General features: G+C 39.1%; 2 protein-coding genes across 2 annotated transcripts in view; both read left to right on the forward strand.

The window, feature by feature from the left end:
• The first annotated feature begins 278 nt into the window (after window positions 1–278).
• dnase1l1 (deoxyribonuclease I-like 1) lies at window positions 279–6,402 on the forward strand. The gene is made up of 9 exons (XM_029435265.1): window positions 279–538; window positions 1,720–1,886; window positions 2,521–2,609; window positions 2,823–2,912; window positions 3,016–3,128; window positions 3,218–3,330; window positions 3,448–3,605; window positions 4,221–4,317; window positions 4,421–6,402. Exons 2-9 carry the CDS (start codon window positions 1,740–1,742, stop codon window positions 4,541–4,543), a joined length of 930 nt encoding a protein of 309 aa, XP_029291125.1. The 5' UTR covers window positions 279–538; window positions 1,720–1,739; the 3' UTR covers window positions 4,544–6,402.
• A 5,341-nt stretch (window positions 6,403–11,743) lies between these two features.
• prkcz (protein kinase C, zeta) overlaps window positions 11,744–19,256 on the forward strand; it is a 104,812-nt gene continuing 97,299 nt past the window's right edge. The window contains exons 1-4 of the mRNA XM_029435068.1: window positions 11,744–12,044; window positions 16,439–16,560; window positions 17,178–17,267; window positions 17,641–17,691. Of these exons, the coding sequence (XP_029290928.1) occupies window positions 11,968–12,044; window positions 16,439–16,560; window positions 17,178–17,267; window positions 17,641–17,691 (340 nt within the window). The 5' untranslated portion in view covers window positions 11,744–11,967. The remainder of the gene's footprint in view (window positions 12,045–16,438; window positions 16,561–17,177; window positions 17,268–17,640; window positions 17,692–19,256) is intronic.

Below are 19,256 nucleotides of genomic sequence, written 5' to 3' on the forward strand. Positions count from 1 at the left end.
AGAGGCTATATTTAGAGTCTAACTCACCCCTTTTTCCTCAAACAACTCTCAACCCCTTCAAGCCTTTTCCTTCACGCCCATTTCTCACAACTGAGCAGTTGGTGGAGAGAAATGCACACCGTCTACTTCCACTTTTCCACTAGGTTTAGGTGCACGTGTGTGATTGTGAGACTAATCGAGAAACAAAGAAAGAGGAAACAGACCATTTAGTTTCACACTGAAGTGAGATTATTGGGTAAGAGAACAATCCCCTACATGAACCACATGAATGTTAAGATACACACTCCTGATTCGCTCAATGATCAAGCGTTATCTACCTGATAGCTGACTTATCTTTAAATCAATGTCACAAAGTGAGTACTGCCTTGAAGGTTAAACTATAGAAGTAAAAAGTGACTTATTAACTGCAGAACCTACTGTAGCCTGCAGTTGGACTTCTAGTGCAGCGAGAAGTCCCTCCCACAGGAAACACAGGGTTAGGGTTAGGTTTCACTAGAGGAGGTGGCAAGAAACAAACAAGTCCACAAGTAACAAACTGGTAAGTCGCTGTTTGACTTACATTGATTATTTTAAACAGACGGAGTCAAGGATCTTATAACATCTTATTGGGGAATGTGACTTGTAACCTGAGAAGTGTGTGTGTGTGTGTGTGTGTGTGTGTGTGTGTGTGTGTGTGTGTGTGTGTGTGTGTGTGTGTTTGAGACGAAGGCAGAGAGTGAGTGGGTATACTACAAACAGAACATATGCTCCACTGTGACTGTGTTTCATTGTTTTGCTGGGGATAAAGCTTGGAAGTGTTTTAACAGTTTAGTTTTGAGTGTGTACGATGCTGACAGAACAGCAGGTTTGTAGCTCTCACAAGAGCTTTATGTGTGACTGTGTGGTATAAATTAATCTCTTGTATCTCTGTGTGTGTGTGTGGTTGGCTGAAAGATGTTCAGACAACAGTTGTGGTTTTAGGCTCATTCTAAAGCTCAATAAATAAAACAGGAATATTACAAAAATATTTGGTGAAGTGAAAAACTTTAACATTAATACAATGATTCTGAAAACACACACACACACACACACACACACACACACACACACACACACACACACACACACACACACACACACACACACACACACACACAATCTAGTCTTATTTCATTCATCATAAGTATTTTTACTTTTTTAGTTAAAAGCTAAGCTAGGTGTGTGTTGATCCCTCAGAAAACAGTGTGTGGGCTTCACAGCTGTATTGACAGAGCTGGATACAGCCTTCTGTCGATTTGCCCTAGTGTACAGTACCATCACTGTTCAATGTTGTACTATTTTTATTGTTATTTTTGCATTAAGGGTTCTAGAAAAGCAATTTTTAAAGTGTGGGACATCATCCATATGTAAAGTCTGTGGGCCCGAGCGACAACACAACCTTAATAGTACCCAATCCCAACCTTAATCTAAACAAACCATTTTCAACATCTGATCTAAATGTATAACCTTCAACACGTTGTACCTAAATATAACCATTGAAAGGTGTGAAAGGTAAAGGGGACAGAGCATTTCCCAGAGTGTGTATGTGAGAGTCTGGGTTCGTATGGTGTGTATGGAGCGATGTGTTGGTTTGGTGAGTCTGGCTGTCAGGCCTGTGTTTCTCTTCCGCTTGTTTTGGTCTGATGAACGTTTGCTCTTGTTTGGAAGAGTTTAATCAAATCTGATTTTCTTCACACACAGGGTTACTGTCTCTTGCAGTCATGAAGTCCTCCTCCCTCCTCCTACTTGCCTTCCTGGGTGTGTGTGGTGTTCAAGGGGCTTCGGGTTTTAGAATCTGTGCCTTCAACCTCCATCACTTTGGGGATTCCAAGAGCAAGAAGAGCAATGTCATGCATACTCTTGCCAGGGTAAGAGATATTTGACCTCTGTCTTGAACATCAGTGGTTAATGTTTTTATTTATTCCCTTTCAGATTACTTAATTATTTAGAATATACATATATACCTGTATCGGGACAAAGTAAGAGGACTAATTTACCAAATGTCAACATTCCCTACATTACCACCTTCTCTTGAGTATGCATGAGTGATTTCAGTTGATGTAACTTTTCAGTGACGTTACTATCAAGACAAAACATTTCAAATGTGGCAGAGAACTCCCTTATTACAGTAAAATAACCTTCATATTCAACTCTTCACTGTAATTATAAAGTCAATATTTATTTGGTTTAATATATCAAAGCAATACATATTAGTAAACAGAACAAATGTATCCATCTGATTCTTAAAACAGTTATGTAATATAAGTAATATGTGCAGCTTTTAAAAATGCTTTTTAGGATTGTATAGTTGCAATACAGAGAATGGCCACTGGGACAAATGAGCAGCGAGGCTAAGGCTTTGTTCAGACTGCAAGTGGCTCAAATCTGATTTTTCATAACACGAAAAGCACAAATCACATGGAATCAAATGTTGCTCAATGCAACACTCAGTTCTGTGTGTTACATTGCAAATCACGTTTTCATTGCTGTGATGTGCTGCAGATCATCGCTCGCTGTGACGTGTGTTTGCTCCAGGAAGTGAGAGACAATAAAGAAAAGGCTTTACCACAGCTGCTTCACCGCCTGAACAGGTGCTCATCACTCACTTTCACACACACACACACACACACACACACACACACACACACACACACACACACACACACACACACACACACACACACAGAGGAAACACACGCGTCTGCAGTCACATCAGTGCAGTGCAACGCATGTGTCACTCCTCACACACAGAGACTAACGTATCAACAGTTACATCTTCTCTGTCTGTGTCTTTTAATATTCAGTTATGACCCCGAACATGAGTATGAAGCTTTGGCCAGTGAGCGGCTGGGCAGGTCAGCCTCGTACCAGGAGCAGTATGTGTTTGTTTACAGGTGAGCTTTTATCAAGTTACTTTACTTAAAGCGATTCACCAAAACGTTAAGACAGCTTCAGTGCAGGCAGTGATGTTTACTGTGTTTGTCTGACTGTGTGCAGGACTGATACAGTGACAGTCACTGGCCATTATCAGTACCCAGATAATCGACCAGGAGATGTTGACGCGTTCTCCAGAGAGCCTTTTGTTGTCCGCTTCAAAGCCCCCAATACAGGTGAGCTCTCTGACACTCAGGATTCCCTCTCAAGATGATGAAACTCACGGTGATGTTGAGGCATATGAACCTTTTCTCTATATATTCAGATATAAAGGAGTTTGTCCTCATACCTCAGCACACCACTCCAGCCAACACCACTAAAGAGCTTGATGCACTGTATGACGTTTTACAACATGTGAGGACGATGTGGAAAACTGAGGTAAAAGTTCATTTTGCTGAATGTTAATGATAACTGGAGGACACTTTTGCACAGTTTCAAAATTCAGCCCAATCAAGATTTTTGTAGCCTTACCATCCGTGTTGTGCATGTGAGCAGAATGTGATGCTTCTTGGGGACTTTAACGCTGACTGCGGATACCTTGCTAAGAAGAACAGGAAGAATGTGCGCCTGATTACAGAGAAGAACCTCTTTTGGCTCATTCCAGAAAAGACTGACACCACTGTGCGGTCGACCACCTCCTGCACCTATGACAGGTGAACCCACCTTTTTACTGCAGGCTGTAAGCTTTCGGATGTCATGTATGGATTATGTCTCAGGCACCTAACTGAAGAGCAGTGTATTTGCACTAGGAGTGTCACAATTTCGATTTCTACATCATAAATCGATGGAAATGAGCTTTTAAATTCCACCTTCAAATCAATAGTTGGATTGACGATTCTCCCAGTAATCTTTTCCCTCTCTTCTCTTTTAATCTTTTTTATAAGTTATTGTTATTACATTTTATTTTTAGATTTTAAATTAACCATACAGTATGTCATTTGTGTGGTAGGCTACATTCCAAAAATGTAAGTTCTATCTTTTTAAAGAATAATTTGAAAATGACAGTTCAAACCATCGTCTAACAATGACACAGCCCTCAGTGCTGAAATTATTTGTTTTTTAAACTGAAATTGAAATAGAATATTGAAACTTCTAATTTACACCCTCTCATGTGTTGTCACTGTGGCTGTTAGTTTAGGCCTCTGTGTGCAGTAAGTATGTGACCGGAGCACGGACGTGTGCAAGGACCACGAGGCTTGTTGACATGCTGTCACTCTTTCGAGAAAAATAAGAAAACAACAGTCAAATGTGTCCGTTCTGTGTAACAGGATCGTGGTGCATGGAGAAAGGTTCGCCAGAGCGATCGTGCCGTTATCAGCCAGCCCATTTAACTTCCAAAGGGAATACCGACTCTCAGAGGATCAGGTAACAGTTGTGTGCGTGCGTATGTGTGTGCAGATAAAACCCACATTCTGTTCTACAGATGTTGTGCTGATGTTGAAGTGTTTCTTCTTTGGTTTCTTTTCAGGCGCTGGAGGTTAGTGACCATTACCCAGTGGAGGTCCTGCTGAAGAACGTTGCAAACAAGTTCTCCCTCACGTTCCTTCCTCTCTTTGTTCTCAGCCAATTTGTCTTCCAAATGTTAACATAAGTAGTTTAATAGTGAACCAATTCTGGATTGTTGGCATCTCAGTCTAAAGACAATCTCTGGAAGGCTTACTTCATGGAACTGATGAGAATTTCATGATTCTCCAACGTGTGAAGTCCAACGTTTCAAATATCACTGATAACACAGCACAGGATGGCTCCCGAAAAACCACAGATGACATTCAACATTATGTAGTTCACCATTTTGCACAAACATATCTCCCTGTGTGTCTGCGAGGGAGTATGATTCAAGTTTAAGAATCTTCCCTGCACTGCACAGTCCGCTGGTAGATGTGGAAATGTTGAAAACATTTCTTCCACTTATTGTAGTTTGCTTCTTCATTTAAGGAAAGTGGTACCCATTCATTAATCCCCTCAAATCGATCTAAGGCAGAGAGGATCAGGCTGCTCCAGAATACTGAAGCTGACTTTCTACAAACTGGATGATATCTGAATATTATCATTATTCTGTAAAATACATTTGAGGAATATCAAAGATGATGCAACATCTGCATCTAAGTGACTCACAGTAAGACTGTCAAGGGAAAGAGGTGATTGATGGATGTAGTTCAAGATCATGAATCATTAAGCTGAGCAAACAAAAATGTCATTTAACAGTACAAATGGAGGCACTGAAATGATTACATTGAGCACATAAATGACTAATGTGATAGTATCGTTTATCAAATCATTTCTCTGTAAAACGTTGCTAAAATATACAGAGAAAAAGGTGAGGTGGTTGCCAGTATTATTCAATGTTGATGCCTTATATACAAGATATGCACATACATTATTGGAGATTTTCACTTTGGTTCACTTTGCACTGTTGGAAGAGTACGGACACTCCATCATTGAGACTGTGGATCGATGCAAATTCTGTCTAATAACTACATGAAATGTGTTTGTATTTTCTTCCTCTCTTTCTTATTCCCTCCCGTTTGTTTTATATGTTTTCTTATTCTCTCATTCTCTGTTTGAAGTTCTGTTTTCTCCCCTTTCTTCCTTAAATGATCACTGTACATTTTTAAATTGAACACAAATAAACCTGCTGTATAATACTGAGGAACTGGGCGTACAGTGAAAAGGGATGGAAGCAGATATTTCACAGTCCTGAAGACCGAATATATGTCTGCGTGTGCGTGATGCACTGTTAAAAAAAAAAAAATACTATTATAGATTATGATCCATACAAAAATATGAACTTTACTAACTTAAATCTCTAGCTGCAAATTAAAGTCCTGTTATCTTATTTATTTAGTTGTGAAATGCAGGAAAAAACACATAAATGGGGAGTGAACATAATATCCAGCTGATTCCCAGCATGCATTGTATTCTTTTAAAATTCCTCTCGAAAGCCAACCTGTTTCTAATATGAAGACAGTAACAGTCACTTCAGTGCGAATAATAATAGAGGAGGCGGGGCGGGGGGGGGGGGGCGTACATTTGTCCTCAGCTGACTTGCATTTTTGTTTTCTCTGTCTCTGGAAAAAAGAAAGATACTTAACCCTACTATAAGTAACTATTTCTAACCTTACCATCCTCAGTAAAATAACTGTATCTGTGTCTTGTAACTAACACTATACTGTTCCCCTTTAGCGCCATTTTTCAATGTGCAGGCCTTACTGTTACATAAACGTGTGTGTTCTTCGCTTGTGTTGAACACTTTTTGATATAATAGGCCCTTGGGAGAGTCTCACCCTCCCTAAGCCTTTGACAATGTTCCATCCAAAGTTAGTCAGTTATTTTCTTAAATGTTGCATTATTTGTTCATCTTTTCAATACTTTGTACAAGTGAAAGATTTGAATGAGAAAATGTTTTCCACTAGTTGCAGATGTGAAAGCTCAAATAAATGCACAATGTGAGATTTTGAAATTAATTTGATCAAACTGTGCTCTCCTGACCTCTAGTGGCTGGAGTCAGAGTTACATGCTATCACGTACCACACCTTTAATACATGCTTTAACTCACTCAGTTGTATTGACATTATCAATTTACTATTTCACTTTGTGGAATATGGGAAATGTCTCACAGTAGTCACACGGTCATTATAATGACATATGAACTGTATTTATTTATTTATAACCTTTATTTAACCAGGATATGGCCTCATTGAGATTAAAAATCTCTTTTTCAAGAGTGTCCAGACAAAAACAACTATCACAATCACAACATTAATTAAAACATTTACAGACACAGCGGTCTGCTTCAATATCTTTAAGAGTTGCTTTAAGTCTGTTCAGAGAGACCAGCTTTCTGAGTTTCAGCTCATTCTGCAGCTGGTTCCAGGCAGCCGGAGCAGCGTAACTAAAAGCCCTTTTCCCAAGTTCTGTACGGACTTTTGGGACAGTTAAAAGAAACAAGTCCTCGGAGCGAAGCCGATACGGTCCACTGCGTTTCCTACTAATGTAGATCCTTAGGTCTTGTGGAAGAGCACCCAGAATAGTTTTATAAATAAGGATGTGCCAGTGTTTCAGTCTACGGGTGGTCAGGGAAGACCATCCAACACGAGCATATAAGGTACAGTGGTGCGTCAGGGGTTTGAGGTTTGTTATGAATCTCAGTGCCCCGTGGTAGACGGTATCCAGAGAGCTGAGGCACTGAGACGATGCATTCATATAAACAACATCTCCATAGTCCAGCACAGACAGAAACGTTGCAGAGACTAATCTCTTTCTGGCCTCGAAAGAAAAACAGGACTTGTTTCTAAAGTAAAAACCTCATTTTATTCTTAATTTTTTCAAAAGTTCTAAAATGTGAGGTTTAAAAGAAAGAGAATCATCAATGATAATGTCAAGATATTTGAACTGAGACAGATTCAATCTCAGAACCCTGTGAAGTGGTGATAGGAGGGAGGTTCAAGTGCTTGGTTTTTGCTTTCGAGATCATCATGAGCTTCGTCTTTCCAGCATTTAAAACAAGTTTCAAATCACACAAATTACATTGTACAATGTTAAAAGCAGTCTGGAGCTGACAAAGAGCCTGATGTGAGGAGGACGCAGAGCAGTAAATTACTGTGTCATCAGCATAAAAATGGAAATTTGCATTTAAAACATTGTGATTAAGATTCTTTATATAAATGATAAATAACAATGGTCCTACAACCGATCCCTGTGGTACACCCTTGGATACATTAAGAGAACTAGAAGTTATACCTTCTGCCCGCACACACCGTGATCTACCCGATAAATAGTTTTCAAACCAACTTGATCTGAGAGACCTATACTGTAGAGTCTTTATGACAATAAGGCATGATCTACTGTATCAAAAGCCTTGGATAAGTCAATAAAAAGTGCTGCACAATGTTCTCTATTGTCTAAGAAATTTATAAAATAATTTACTACTTTTAAGGCGTTCGTTGTAGTGCTGTGTCTTTTCGTAAAACCAGATTGAAGGTCAGATAAAATATTATTAGTCGCTAAAAAGTCCTTTAGTTGTTCACTTACTAATGATTCCAGCACTTTATTTAAGACAGACAATTTGGAGATGGGTCTGTAATTGGCTCCAGGTTGTCAGGACCTGCTGATCTTCTTGTGTCTAAACTTTTAAGGGCTTTATGCACCTCTTAGACTGTTACTGGACTAAAAGTAAAGGGTTGACCCTGACAGACACGACCTTCAGAGCGAACAGGGGCTCCTTGAGGTATATTCTGAGATTCAAACAAGGAACCAGAGGCAATAAAATGTTCATTAAAACAACCAAGCATGTCTGCCTTGTCAGAGGTTTGAAGAGAGTCTTTGACAATACAAGGTGGAAGCTCTATCACATTTTTTTTTCCAGCTATTGATTTAATAGTTTTCCAGAATTTAAGGGGATTATTTAAGTTATTTGTGGTTTCAGTTTGGAATTAATCAGATTTGGCTTTTCTGATTTTAACAGTGCATGCATTTAGCAGCTGCCTAATGGTTGAGTTTTTATTCTATTTTTTCTGTATGCTGAACATACATTGGTTTGGCTTATTTTGAGCTATTGTACTGCACTTAAAATGACTTCACCTGTTTGAAGCTAATGTACTTGCAAGATTCTTGCTCTCCGGAGTTGTATCCTCATGATTGTTTGTACTTATTATAAGTCGCTTTGAACAAAAAGCGTCAGCTAAATGTAATGTAATGTAGGAGTGAACAATACAAGTGAATACAGAGATGCAGTCACATTGTATACACACATCCATTCTGGAGAACAGCCACTTTCTCTCCTAAAACAAGGCATTCCATAAATAGTTTACCTAAAGATGGATCACCTAGATGGCTCCGAATCCTAGTCAGCATATTCTAAATAAGACAGTCATAGCATCTCCCTGACCTCGCCAGTCTGAATACACTGAGACTATCTTAACTCTTATCTTGCAGCTGGGGTTTTAAACCAGGGTGAGCTATAGATGGTTCAGGGAACGGCCTGACCTGAGAGGGGCATTCTGCAGGTTGGCAGTTGACCCAAAGACTATTTGTATGTGCTTTGCCATCAGAAAGACTCCAAATATGCACAGAGACTGAGGTTTGATAGTTATGTAACCTGGTCCAGTTATAGGAATAGGTCCAAATGTCCTTAACACAGTTCAGGTCTGCTTTCTGTCCCCAGAGTCAAAACTAAACATGGAGAAGCAGAGTTCAGTTTTTATGCTCCATCAATCTGCAACAAACTCCCAGAAAACGGCAGTTCAGCTGCAACTCTTACTTCTTTTACATTAAGGCTGAAGACCTTTCTGTTTGCCGCTGCCTTTGTAGCAAATAATAATAATTTTATATTTATTGTTTTAATTTGAATTATTTTCTTTTGGATTTTGAATAACTGTTTTCAAGTGTATTTCAATGTTCTTTTATTATTATTATTATTATTATTATTATTATTATTATTATTATTTTGCACTTAATGCTGTTGATGTTTTATGTAAAGGATTGGCCTTGTTGCTGAAATGTACGATATAAATAAACTTGCGTGTGACGTCATCATACTGAATGTCACCGACAGGCTCCTGCAGGACTCTTGGCTGGATCTCCGGCTGTCCTTTCCTGTACCATTAGAGAGACACAGAGAGGAGGGTGGGGTCCGACTGGTTCAGCTACACCCTTTACGCTTACACAGTTGTGTGGGATAAATGTGAATGGTGACCATGAGCTAGATAGAGTGCTTTTCACCAACAAAAAAAACAGGAGGCACGTGACCCCTCACCTCTGTCTCTACCTGCTTTCAGCATGTTAGAGTGATGGACAGAGGGAGAGAAAGTCCTTTCAGACTGCTGCTGCATCACTTTCATCCCTCTGTGTTTTCTGTGTAACTCAATGGATTTCATCCAAAATGGCTTCTGCTGCTGACCTGGGTAAGCTGCTCTGCTTTAATATAAAATGTCGCTATGAAAGGGTTAGTATAATTATAGGAATACTATAACCAGGCTATATAGTATATAGTATCCTGATAAAAAGTGAATGTTTAAACATAAGTAATCAGTAGCTTATATTTCACATTTATTTAGATGGGACGTGAACACAGCTTTGTGACTTCCGTTTAACATTAACTGAGTATAGAACTTTGGCATGCCTCAGGTCAGGTTTAAATGATTTGCAATTAGTCCCCTAGCAACAGCAGAGGCTACTGCAGCACATCCCATAATGTCCTAATCAGTGCCACCTGGTGGGCATTCAAGAGTGTCTTCTATGGAGGTGGTGCCACCCCTCATCCGGCTCCCAGACCACTGCTGTTACATCATACAAATGAAAACACTAATGAACTAAAACATGCAGTAAACATGCAGAATTACAACAGCTGCAGCTGCATACAATCTCAACTCTAAACTCTGAAGTGACAAAGATTACCTCTACAAAACAACTGGACGATTCTTTTTTCAATGTTGTTTCCTTCATTTCAGTTGTATTACTTCTCACTATTACTGAATTTGTGTTTGCAAACATTGTCTTAATCTTTGGCAGAGGAAGTCCACATTTTAAAAACATTTTTTTGTTTAAGAAAGTGTCAAAAGTCAAAACAGGGTTAATTGTGCAACACATTAGGGCAGAGTTTTATCAATTAGCAATTAATAATGATCTTTGTTTTTGTCTTTTTATTTTTTTTATTTTAAAACGACAGCTTTGCTGAGCATTTTTCACACTCACATTTACTAGAGGTCATCTAAACATGTATTTGTTTTTACTATAGACTGTGATCTTCTTTCAAACCTAAGGTTTCCACTTTTATTTTTCAGTGTAGGAGGTGCATGAGCCAGCTGTGATTAATAAGAATATTTTCACTACATGTGAAAAATGTATGTTTGCTTTTTTGCTAATATACTATTATTATATATATATATATATATTATAACTCCAATAATCTGAGTTTTATATTATACTTTATATGTAGTGCAATATTAGCAACATTTTATTGCAATTATTTGTTTTACAATAAAGGTGAATAATAATGATTCTTTAAATTGGTTAACATAATAATAATTTCAAACAAAGTATCCACACGTAATGCAATACACTACAGACTTTTACCTTTACAAAGGAAATAACTTGTTTGAATGGTAAATGACTCACGAATGTCTTCCTGAAGTTGTTTATTAACCAACCAGCAGGTGGCGCTTAACAGCTGCATTATTGCAGTGAAGGCCTCATGTGTCCATTAAATACGTTTGTTCTTTTATGACGTGCTTGATTTGTCTTTTGTGGTTCTTCTTGTGAGAAATTTCTTACCGCACACGTGAAATTGTTTTTCCCCATTAAAGAAAAGTTTTTTTATTTTTTTTATTTTATCGAATCTTGACATTATCAATGAATTATTTCAGGGAATGAGAGGATACCCCTCTCTAAGGCTGGACTATGATCAGGACATTAAAGAGAGATAAAGAAGGTCATTCGTGAGTTGACAGTCCACCTGTATGAGGAAAGGAAAGTAGCATTATGCAACCTTCCATACATTAGATATAAACTCACTCTGGACTAGGCTACCATGCACCGTTTACAATTCTTTACATATTATTTGTTGACAAGCCCCGTTAGAAACAATGGTACAGGTGAATTTGGATTCCGGTAACCAGTGAGCCATAAAACAAGTCAAGTTAACCAGAGATTGCTCTCACGCCATCATGAGTTACAAGGTTTTACTTTCAAAATAAAAGCGCTACTCTAATCTCGTATCTCATTACAGCATAATTTTGCTAGTATGTTTTATTTTGAAGCATATAGCCGGAAATGTCAATGTTATAGAAGCCACTTTGACAACTCCTCAGCCAGAGAAGCCTTTATCGTTGACTAACCGAAAGAAACTTCATAGACGCTCGACAAGTTTTCTTTCGAGAGTATTGGTCAAAAACATTACTCCTGAGGTTGTTATGTAACGTTAAACTTTTATCCTCTGACGTGACCGGGTGACACAGCTGGTTTGGGCCTGTCCAGTTAACGTTGGGCTAGTAACGTAACGTTACCCCAAACTGTACAATGCATATGCTAGCGTCAAACGGATCCATAATGGACTTGGACTCGGTGTTGGTGAAAATTAAAGCACACTACAGTGGGTAAGTAGCTTGCCGCAGGAAATAAGGAGACTGTTAGACGGCTGGTAACGATGATAGGGGAAACACCTGTGGAGTGGAGACTTCCACATATGTGACGGTACAGGAACGTTATGTAGGGTCGTCCCTGAGATCAAGCTAGGTCAGTCAGAGTGACACTGCATTCCTGCATACCCGACTAATGTCAAACTCACCTGCGGGGCATCAGCAACATAATGAGAATAAAAGTAATTTTAGGTTAAAGTTACTTTTTGAATGTTTCAAAACGTTTTCCTACACCGATAACAATGCATCGGCATTGTACAATGTAAAATTTGCATAAATGGCATAAATGTATAAAAGTTTTGTGGTAATAAGGTTGTTGGTCTGGGCCATATAATTATTAATGCCAATAATTATGAAAATCATGCCACTGCTTTATTGAATATTAAATCTGTAAAAAAATCTATACATACATATATGAATTAAAGCTCTTATATATCAACTCATTCTGTACATGAGTGTTACCTTTAGCGTTGTCTTTAAAGGAGTGCCCAGCCGCTCCATGCCAAGTGTTCCAAATACAAATGTTCCCTTTTCATTCAAAGTACATTGAAAGTTTCTGAAAAGAGACTTCCTTGTTGTGATTGAGGCTCCTTTATGACAACTGAACATGGCCCTAGACACCGACAAAGATTCAATGATGCCACAAAAAGTTGTAAAAAGTTAAAACTAAACGTTATAAGAATATATTGACCAATATTAATAAAGTTTCCATTAAAGTTGGGACATTATACAGTGTAAAACATTAACATCAACTTGTCAGTGTTCTCTGGAGGACAAACTATTTAGTGGGGACACTGTTTCCATGTCAGACTACAGTATCCTTTGCATTTCTCTACTGCAATTACTTGTTATTTCCACTGAAATGATAGGATACGACACAGATGAAGCAATATCAGCTGATAATGGATGCCTTCCTGTTTATCGGGGCTCTCGTGACCACACTTGTTACTTAAAAAATTAATAAAAAAATGAATCGAATATAGATATGATCACTTACAAATCAACTAATTTGCCATAAGAGGGCACTCAGAGAGCGCAGACCTACGACAAGGCCAAATGCCAAATGCCATATCGAAGTGAAAAATAAATAGTGTGATGCCCTGTGATTCGGATCCGCTCCAAAACTTGATGGGTTATTAATTTGCCCATGCTTCACCCTTCCAACAAGTTTCATTAAAAACCGAGCGACTAGCTTTTCCCAAAATCCTGCTGAAAAAACAGACAAACAAACCAAAGCGAAAACATAGCGGAGGTATTGATGTTGTGAAATGCCTTTTGGATCCACGCTCAAGTAACAGAGTGCACAGTATACTGAGCCTGGCATACACTGCCTTTTAATGATTAAAAGATCAGAAAAGGTAAAATATTGAAGCCTAAGAATGCAAAGCCACCTTGTTCAATTGTTTATTAATCCAGTTAGCATGCTTAAAGGACCTCATAGCTCAAAAATAACATTAGGATGAGTTGTGTGCTGCTCTCTCATATTTAGCGGTGGAAAGGTTTTTCAAATGGCAGAGAGAAATATTTTCAAAGTGAATGCTCTATAGTTTATATTGGTTTTAGTCAGGTAGATTACCACTTAGCATGTAGGTAGGGGCTAATGGTCAGGACACAGGGTCACTGATGGACACACAACATTAACTGCTGTCGGAGCTCAACCTGCACTGGTTATAGGACAGATCTGTTGCTGCTTCTCAGGTAGCACTTTACTGACTCAAAACTCTGACTGAGTCGGAATAGCTTTTTAACTCTCAGCTCGGTAATACCCTATATAATAATAATGATAATAATAATAATAATAATAATAATAATAATAATAATAATACATTACACTTCTATAGCGCTTTTCTTGTAACTCAAAGACGCTTATATAGTATGCTTTTCTACAAAGCTCTTTTTTCTTCTAAGAAAAGGAATCAAACTTCTCAAATGTTGTCTAAACAAAAGGAGTCGTAGAAGAACTTTATTACTTTAGATATAGAATACAGTACAGTACATGATCTAAGAAAAGTTGAACAAGATAATGAATCTGATCAGACATTCATTGACACATTTGTCATTCTGTGTGCTTAGCTACAGATACATTTCAGTGGTTAGCAAAAAATATGGACATTTAATAGACATCCTTATTGAGAAAAAAGGAATTTATGGCTGAAGGGGCCAGAAGTTGCCATCAGTGTATTTATATTTAACAAAATGATTTATTACTTTAGGTTCTTTACCAATTTTCAGCTAAAATTTCTTTTTTTTTAACATCCATCAGATTGGTTTAAATTGATTTTCACACATTTCTCCACTTTTCCAAAAACATTTGTTTCTTATGCCAGAGTATAAAAGTTCTTCTTGTTCCAAACACACCTCAGTGTTCCACTAATAGAGAGTGAACAGAACAATGAGAAACTCTAACAGCTGCTGATCATTGGCCAAAGTAAAGATGAAACAATAATAAACATACTACATAAGACTTCGATAACAAAGCATATTTTGTAGGTCTCTTCCTCTCCAAAACAAACGGTAAAAACACTGAACAAAGCTGGTTCCCGATAACATTTTTGTGTCTCTCCGATGCTGTTCAGCTGCCGTTAACGTTTGCTCAGCTTGTTACTCCGATAACTTAAGATCCAGTTATCCGATGACTAAAATCCTTCATCTAGTTTGAGCAACGCTGACGCATGCTCAAAGGTGATACAACGCCGTTACAGGAGACCAGATGAAACTGAGCGTTACCTTAATTAAAGTTGCACATTTCTCTGGGTGCAAAAATGGTTGGAAACATTTGGGATAACGTAAGTGCGCAACTCAACAAAATATAAAACATAGGTCTAGTCGTTTTCAGACATTTTAACGTGGAAATGTTCCATATTATACCTTTAAATCCAGCATAGAGTTTACCATCCGTACTGCAATTTAACACTTTCAATATATGTCTTTAGTCTAACAGTAAAAAAAAGTCTTCCGAAGGCAGTGTCCTCCACATTTACAGATGAATAGGCTGGTGGATAAATATCAGCAGAGTTACCCACTATCCTATGAGAGATATCCTCACAAGCTGCTAAAGCCTTCAACAGAGCAGTTTTGGGAACACACTAGCTGGGTTTAGTCCACGCTCGTCTGCGGCCACACATTCTGTTGGTAAATGACCATTAGGTTTGTTGGAGTTACCCACAATAAAGTTAAAATTGAAAACTGGAATTTGTAGTAGTAGATGGAAAACCAGTAACACAGTGTGTGTTACCATGGAAATGTTGTACATCATTTGAGCTAGAGGTGACAGACACATTTTGATTGGAGGGATCAAAGATCAACATGTTGATAGGAAGCTTTATGCTTTGCAATCCCTCAGTGTGCCGAGGACTCTTGAGTTTCAAGAGAAAATAGTGCAAGGGTCAGCCATAAGTACTAGATTACAGAGAGATTTTCCCATGTGCATTTTGCTTTATGAGGTAGAAAGACTTGTGTCTACAAAGAGGAAAGTAGATAGTGTGTGTGTGTGTGTGTGTGTGTGTGTGTGTGTGTGTGTGTGTGTGTGTGTGTGTGTGTGTGTGTGTGTGTGTGTGTGTGTGTGTGTGTGTGTGTGTGTGTGTGTGTGTGTGTGTGTGACATCGTTTTTCGTGTGGGTGTTGACTGTGTGGAGCAATGCCTGCTGGTAAGCAAGCTGTCTCTGCTCCACCTTGTCAGAGTCCAACAAACACTGACCATAAACACTTGGCCACACACACTCCTGTCAGACACACAGTCACTGTAGCTCCTGCACTGAGATATATATATATATATATATATGCAAAATATATATATATATATATGCAAAATATATTGAGGAAGCTGAATTATACTACATGTAACATTTAACACCTGCATAATCAGAATCAGAACGCGCCAGTTAACATCAATGCAAGCCGGTAAACTGCTGCGACTGACCTGAGCCAACACACACAACAGACATGTCCAGTGAAGTCAGTGCGACATTAACTCTGCTACAAACCCAGCCAACATCCTTTACTCTGTCAAACCCATCGCATGTCCAAGTACTCTTTGCCAGATAACAGTTAAACTAATCAACCGCTAACTCAGGAGTGAGGCCACAATATCAGATCGTAGTGGAAGTCTACTTTAAATTCAACAATAGTGAACAAAATCCACATTTTTTTGGTTGACTCAGTGGATTCTTCAAGTGACAAAGTGACTCAATCTTGGTGTGTGGGTGTGTGTGGGTGTGTGTGTGTGTGTGTGTGTGTGTGTGTGTGTGTGTGTGTGTGTGTGTGTGTGTGTGTGTGTGTGTGTGTGTGTGTGTGTGTGTGTGTGTGTGTGTGTGTGTGTGTGTGTGTGTGTGTGTGTGTGTGTGTGTGTCTCAGGGACATGTTGATCGCAGACTTGGCAGCCACGGTAACCTTTGTGGAGTTGTGCGAGGAGGTGAGGATGCTGTGCAGCGTTGCCAAGCAGCAGCCCATCACACTCAAGTGGATCGATGATGAAGGTTGGTGTGCCTCACGGTCAAATACTGTACATCAGTCTGCCTGCTCTGTCATGTCCTGAATGCACATGATGTGTCCTTTTATTAGAAATGTCACACTGTCCACACTCTACAACAGCCCATTGACGTGTGAGAAGGGAAGTCCAAAATGTTGGGAACCGCTGGCTTAATTTACTATCTTTCCCTCTAGATCTGACTCCTGGAAAGACTTAACATTCCCACTGTCCTCTCGTGAGTTTGACCAGTGGTTTTAGAACCTGTATTAGGCTTTTGCAGATGTAGCAGATGTGACGCATTCTACTCCAGACACATATGGTGTATTTCCTTGTTGCATATGCATTTAAGGGAGAATTGTAAAACAAATAGGTAGGGACATCTTCACAATAATTCACTATGTACTCGGCTGGATTCACTGCGTGGCCTCAACGTTTTGTGCAAAGAGAGTGGTAAACCCCACCGAGCTTAAGATTTTTACAGGATTTGTTTTTGGTCGAAACACCTGAAAACATTTAGTCAGACACAACATGTTCATGCAAAGTGGAAAGAAAGAATCAGATGATTTTATGTATATATTGTGTGTGTGTGTGTGTGTGTGTGTGTGTGTGTGTGTGTGTGTGTAGGGGACCCTTGTACCATCTCGTCCCAGATGGAGCTGGAGGAAGCATTTCGTATTTACAATCACACCAAGAGGTCTGGACTACTGCTGCATGGTGAGTTAGCTCCTACTTTTAATTTGATTTATAATAACAAATGTACCGTTATAATAACTATAACTATTTGCCACAATGGACAACTTTAAACAAGGAGACTTTAAACACCACAGAAAGGTACATACCTTATCAAGCATCGTAACATTTAAGGAATGACCAGGCATACAAACTTAATGCAACTATTTCATTTTATACATATTATTAAATTCATATAAATTCAGGGTGTTTATCATCTGGATTGCATATGAGCGAGGGTTAGGGTTTTAATTTTCATGAGCTGTGCCTGTTTTTCCCACCTCTGCTTGGCGTCAGGAGCAGATTGACAACCACGGATTGAAATCGTCAATTTGTTTTACTTTTCTGTCTTTTTCAGTCTTCCCCAGTATCCCGGAGCGGCCTGGCATGTCCTGCCCTGGAGAGGACAGTAAGTAAATAAGTTCTGCTTTCTCTCTCTGTTGGTGGGCCTTCAGGACTGCCAATGGCACTGTTAAACTAGGTTAAGCACACACTTGGCACCTTACTTTGGTGTATGCACAAAGTGGAGGTGGGTGAGAGCCCTCTTTGGACTCATTTGATAGATGTTAGACAGTCAGCAGCTCTAGAAGACTCAATTGTCAATTCTGTCGTCTCATTACCAACCCTGAGTCAGCCACAAGTTAACACCAGTCACAGAGTTACAGTTAGATTATGCAGTCTTGCAGCCAGAGATGTATTCCAGCCAAGTGAAGTGAGTGAAATTGAGAGTTTCCAATTTTCCAACTGGTAAAATGGAGGACAATCATCTTTAAAGTCAGTCAGCAATGGAGGCTAGAGTTTGTTCAAATATAGACACACAATTTCTGCGTTTTCCCTCCGAGGCCAGGGGGTCTGAAGCTGAAATACCCATTTTAGTTTGTCCCTCTGTAAAAATGTTTATCCAATCATCCTATCACAACAGTGCTTAACTATTAATCAAATCAAAGTTTTAAATTCAGAATCGATGCGTCATCTGATCAGCCTTCACAGGGATTATGATCAAACTATTTCAACGAAAATCAGCTGATAAATGTTGGTGGGCAATGGATCAGAGCAACCAACCTGATCAAAATGCACCAATAAATTTTAGCAAAGTTGAGCAAAAATAATAAAAGGCAAATTTCACCACCTCTCAATGGATATAGCGCTTCCAAATGCGGCATCAAAGCTCATTGAGTCAATGGAGCGCCAAAGTAAAAGGAAAGCTCCTCTTGCTCCAATTTGCATATTATTTTCAAAATATTACTGGTTAATGGGTGTTGGCCTATCGAAAGCAAAATGGACCTAAACTGATATCCCTACTTGCAACATTCTGAGCGGGCCAGCAGTCCATCACAGGGCTAAAACATATACTGTATAGTCCGTTTATACATGTGAGCGCTATTTTAAAAAAGCCTAAAGATTCAACAAATGTGATTAGTCACTGTAGCCTCTGCTGCTGTGTCTCTCTCATGTACTCCCATGTTGTTTGCTGCACTCCCTCCCTGTATTTCTGCTGTGACAGCATGTTTCAGCAGCATGTGGACTGCACTCCTGAGTGTTCTTGTGTGTGCGTGTGCGTGTGTGTGTGTGTGTGTGTGTGTGTGTGTGTGTGTGTGTGTGTGTTCTTGTGTGTGCGTGTGTGTGTGTGTGTGTGTGTGTGTGTGTGTGTGACGGGATTGGAGCCCTGAGCTTTTGTCCTGAGGCAGACTACTGGTTTACTGTGTGAAGAGCAGTTTCATTCTGTAAGTAGGTAATGATGGATACACACATATACAGTCTCTCTTTCACACACAACTTAGTGTCTATGTGTTATGTTAAGCTTTGCTTGCTGTGCTCTGTGGGTGATATATAACATTGTACGTGTAACAGTAATAGTTGTAGCTTCCTGTTGTGTTTTCTTTTTTACTTGAAACCTCTTTCCATTCACCAATGTGGGATCTTGCCATGCAGATAGCTTGGCTTTTCGTTGGTGAGATTTTGAATTGTCCCTCG

Source organism: Cottoperca gobio, chromosome 7 (assembly GCF_900634415.1).
Source record: "Cottoperca gobio chromosome 7, fCotGob3.1, whole genome shotgun sequence".
In the NCBI taxonomy this organism is placed as follows: domain Eukaryota; kingdom Metazoa; phylum Chordata; class Actinopteri; order Perciformes; family Bovichtidae; genus Cottoperca; species Cottoperca gobio.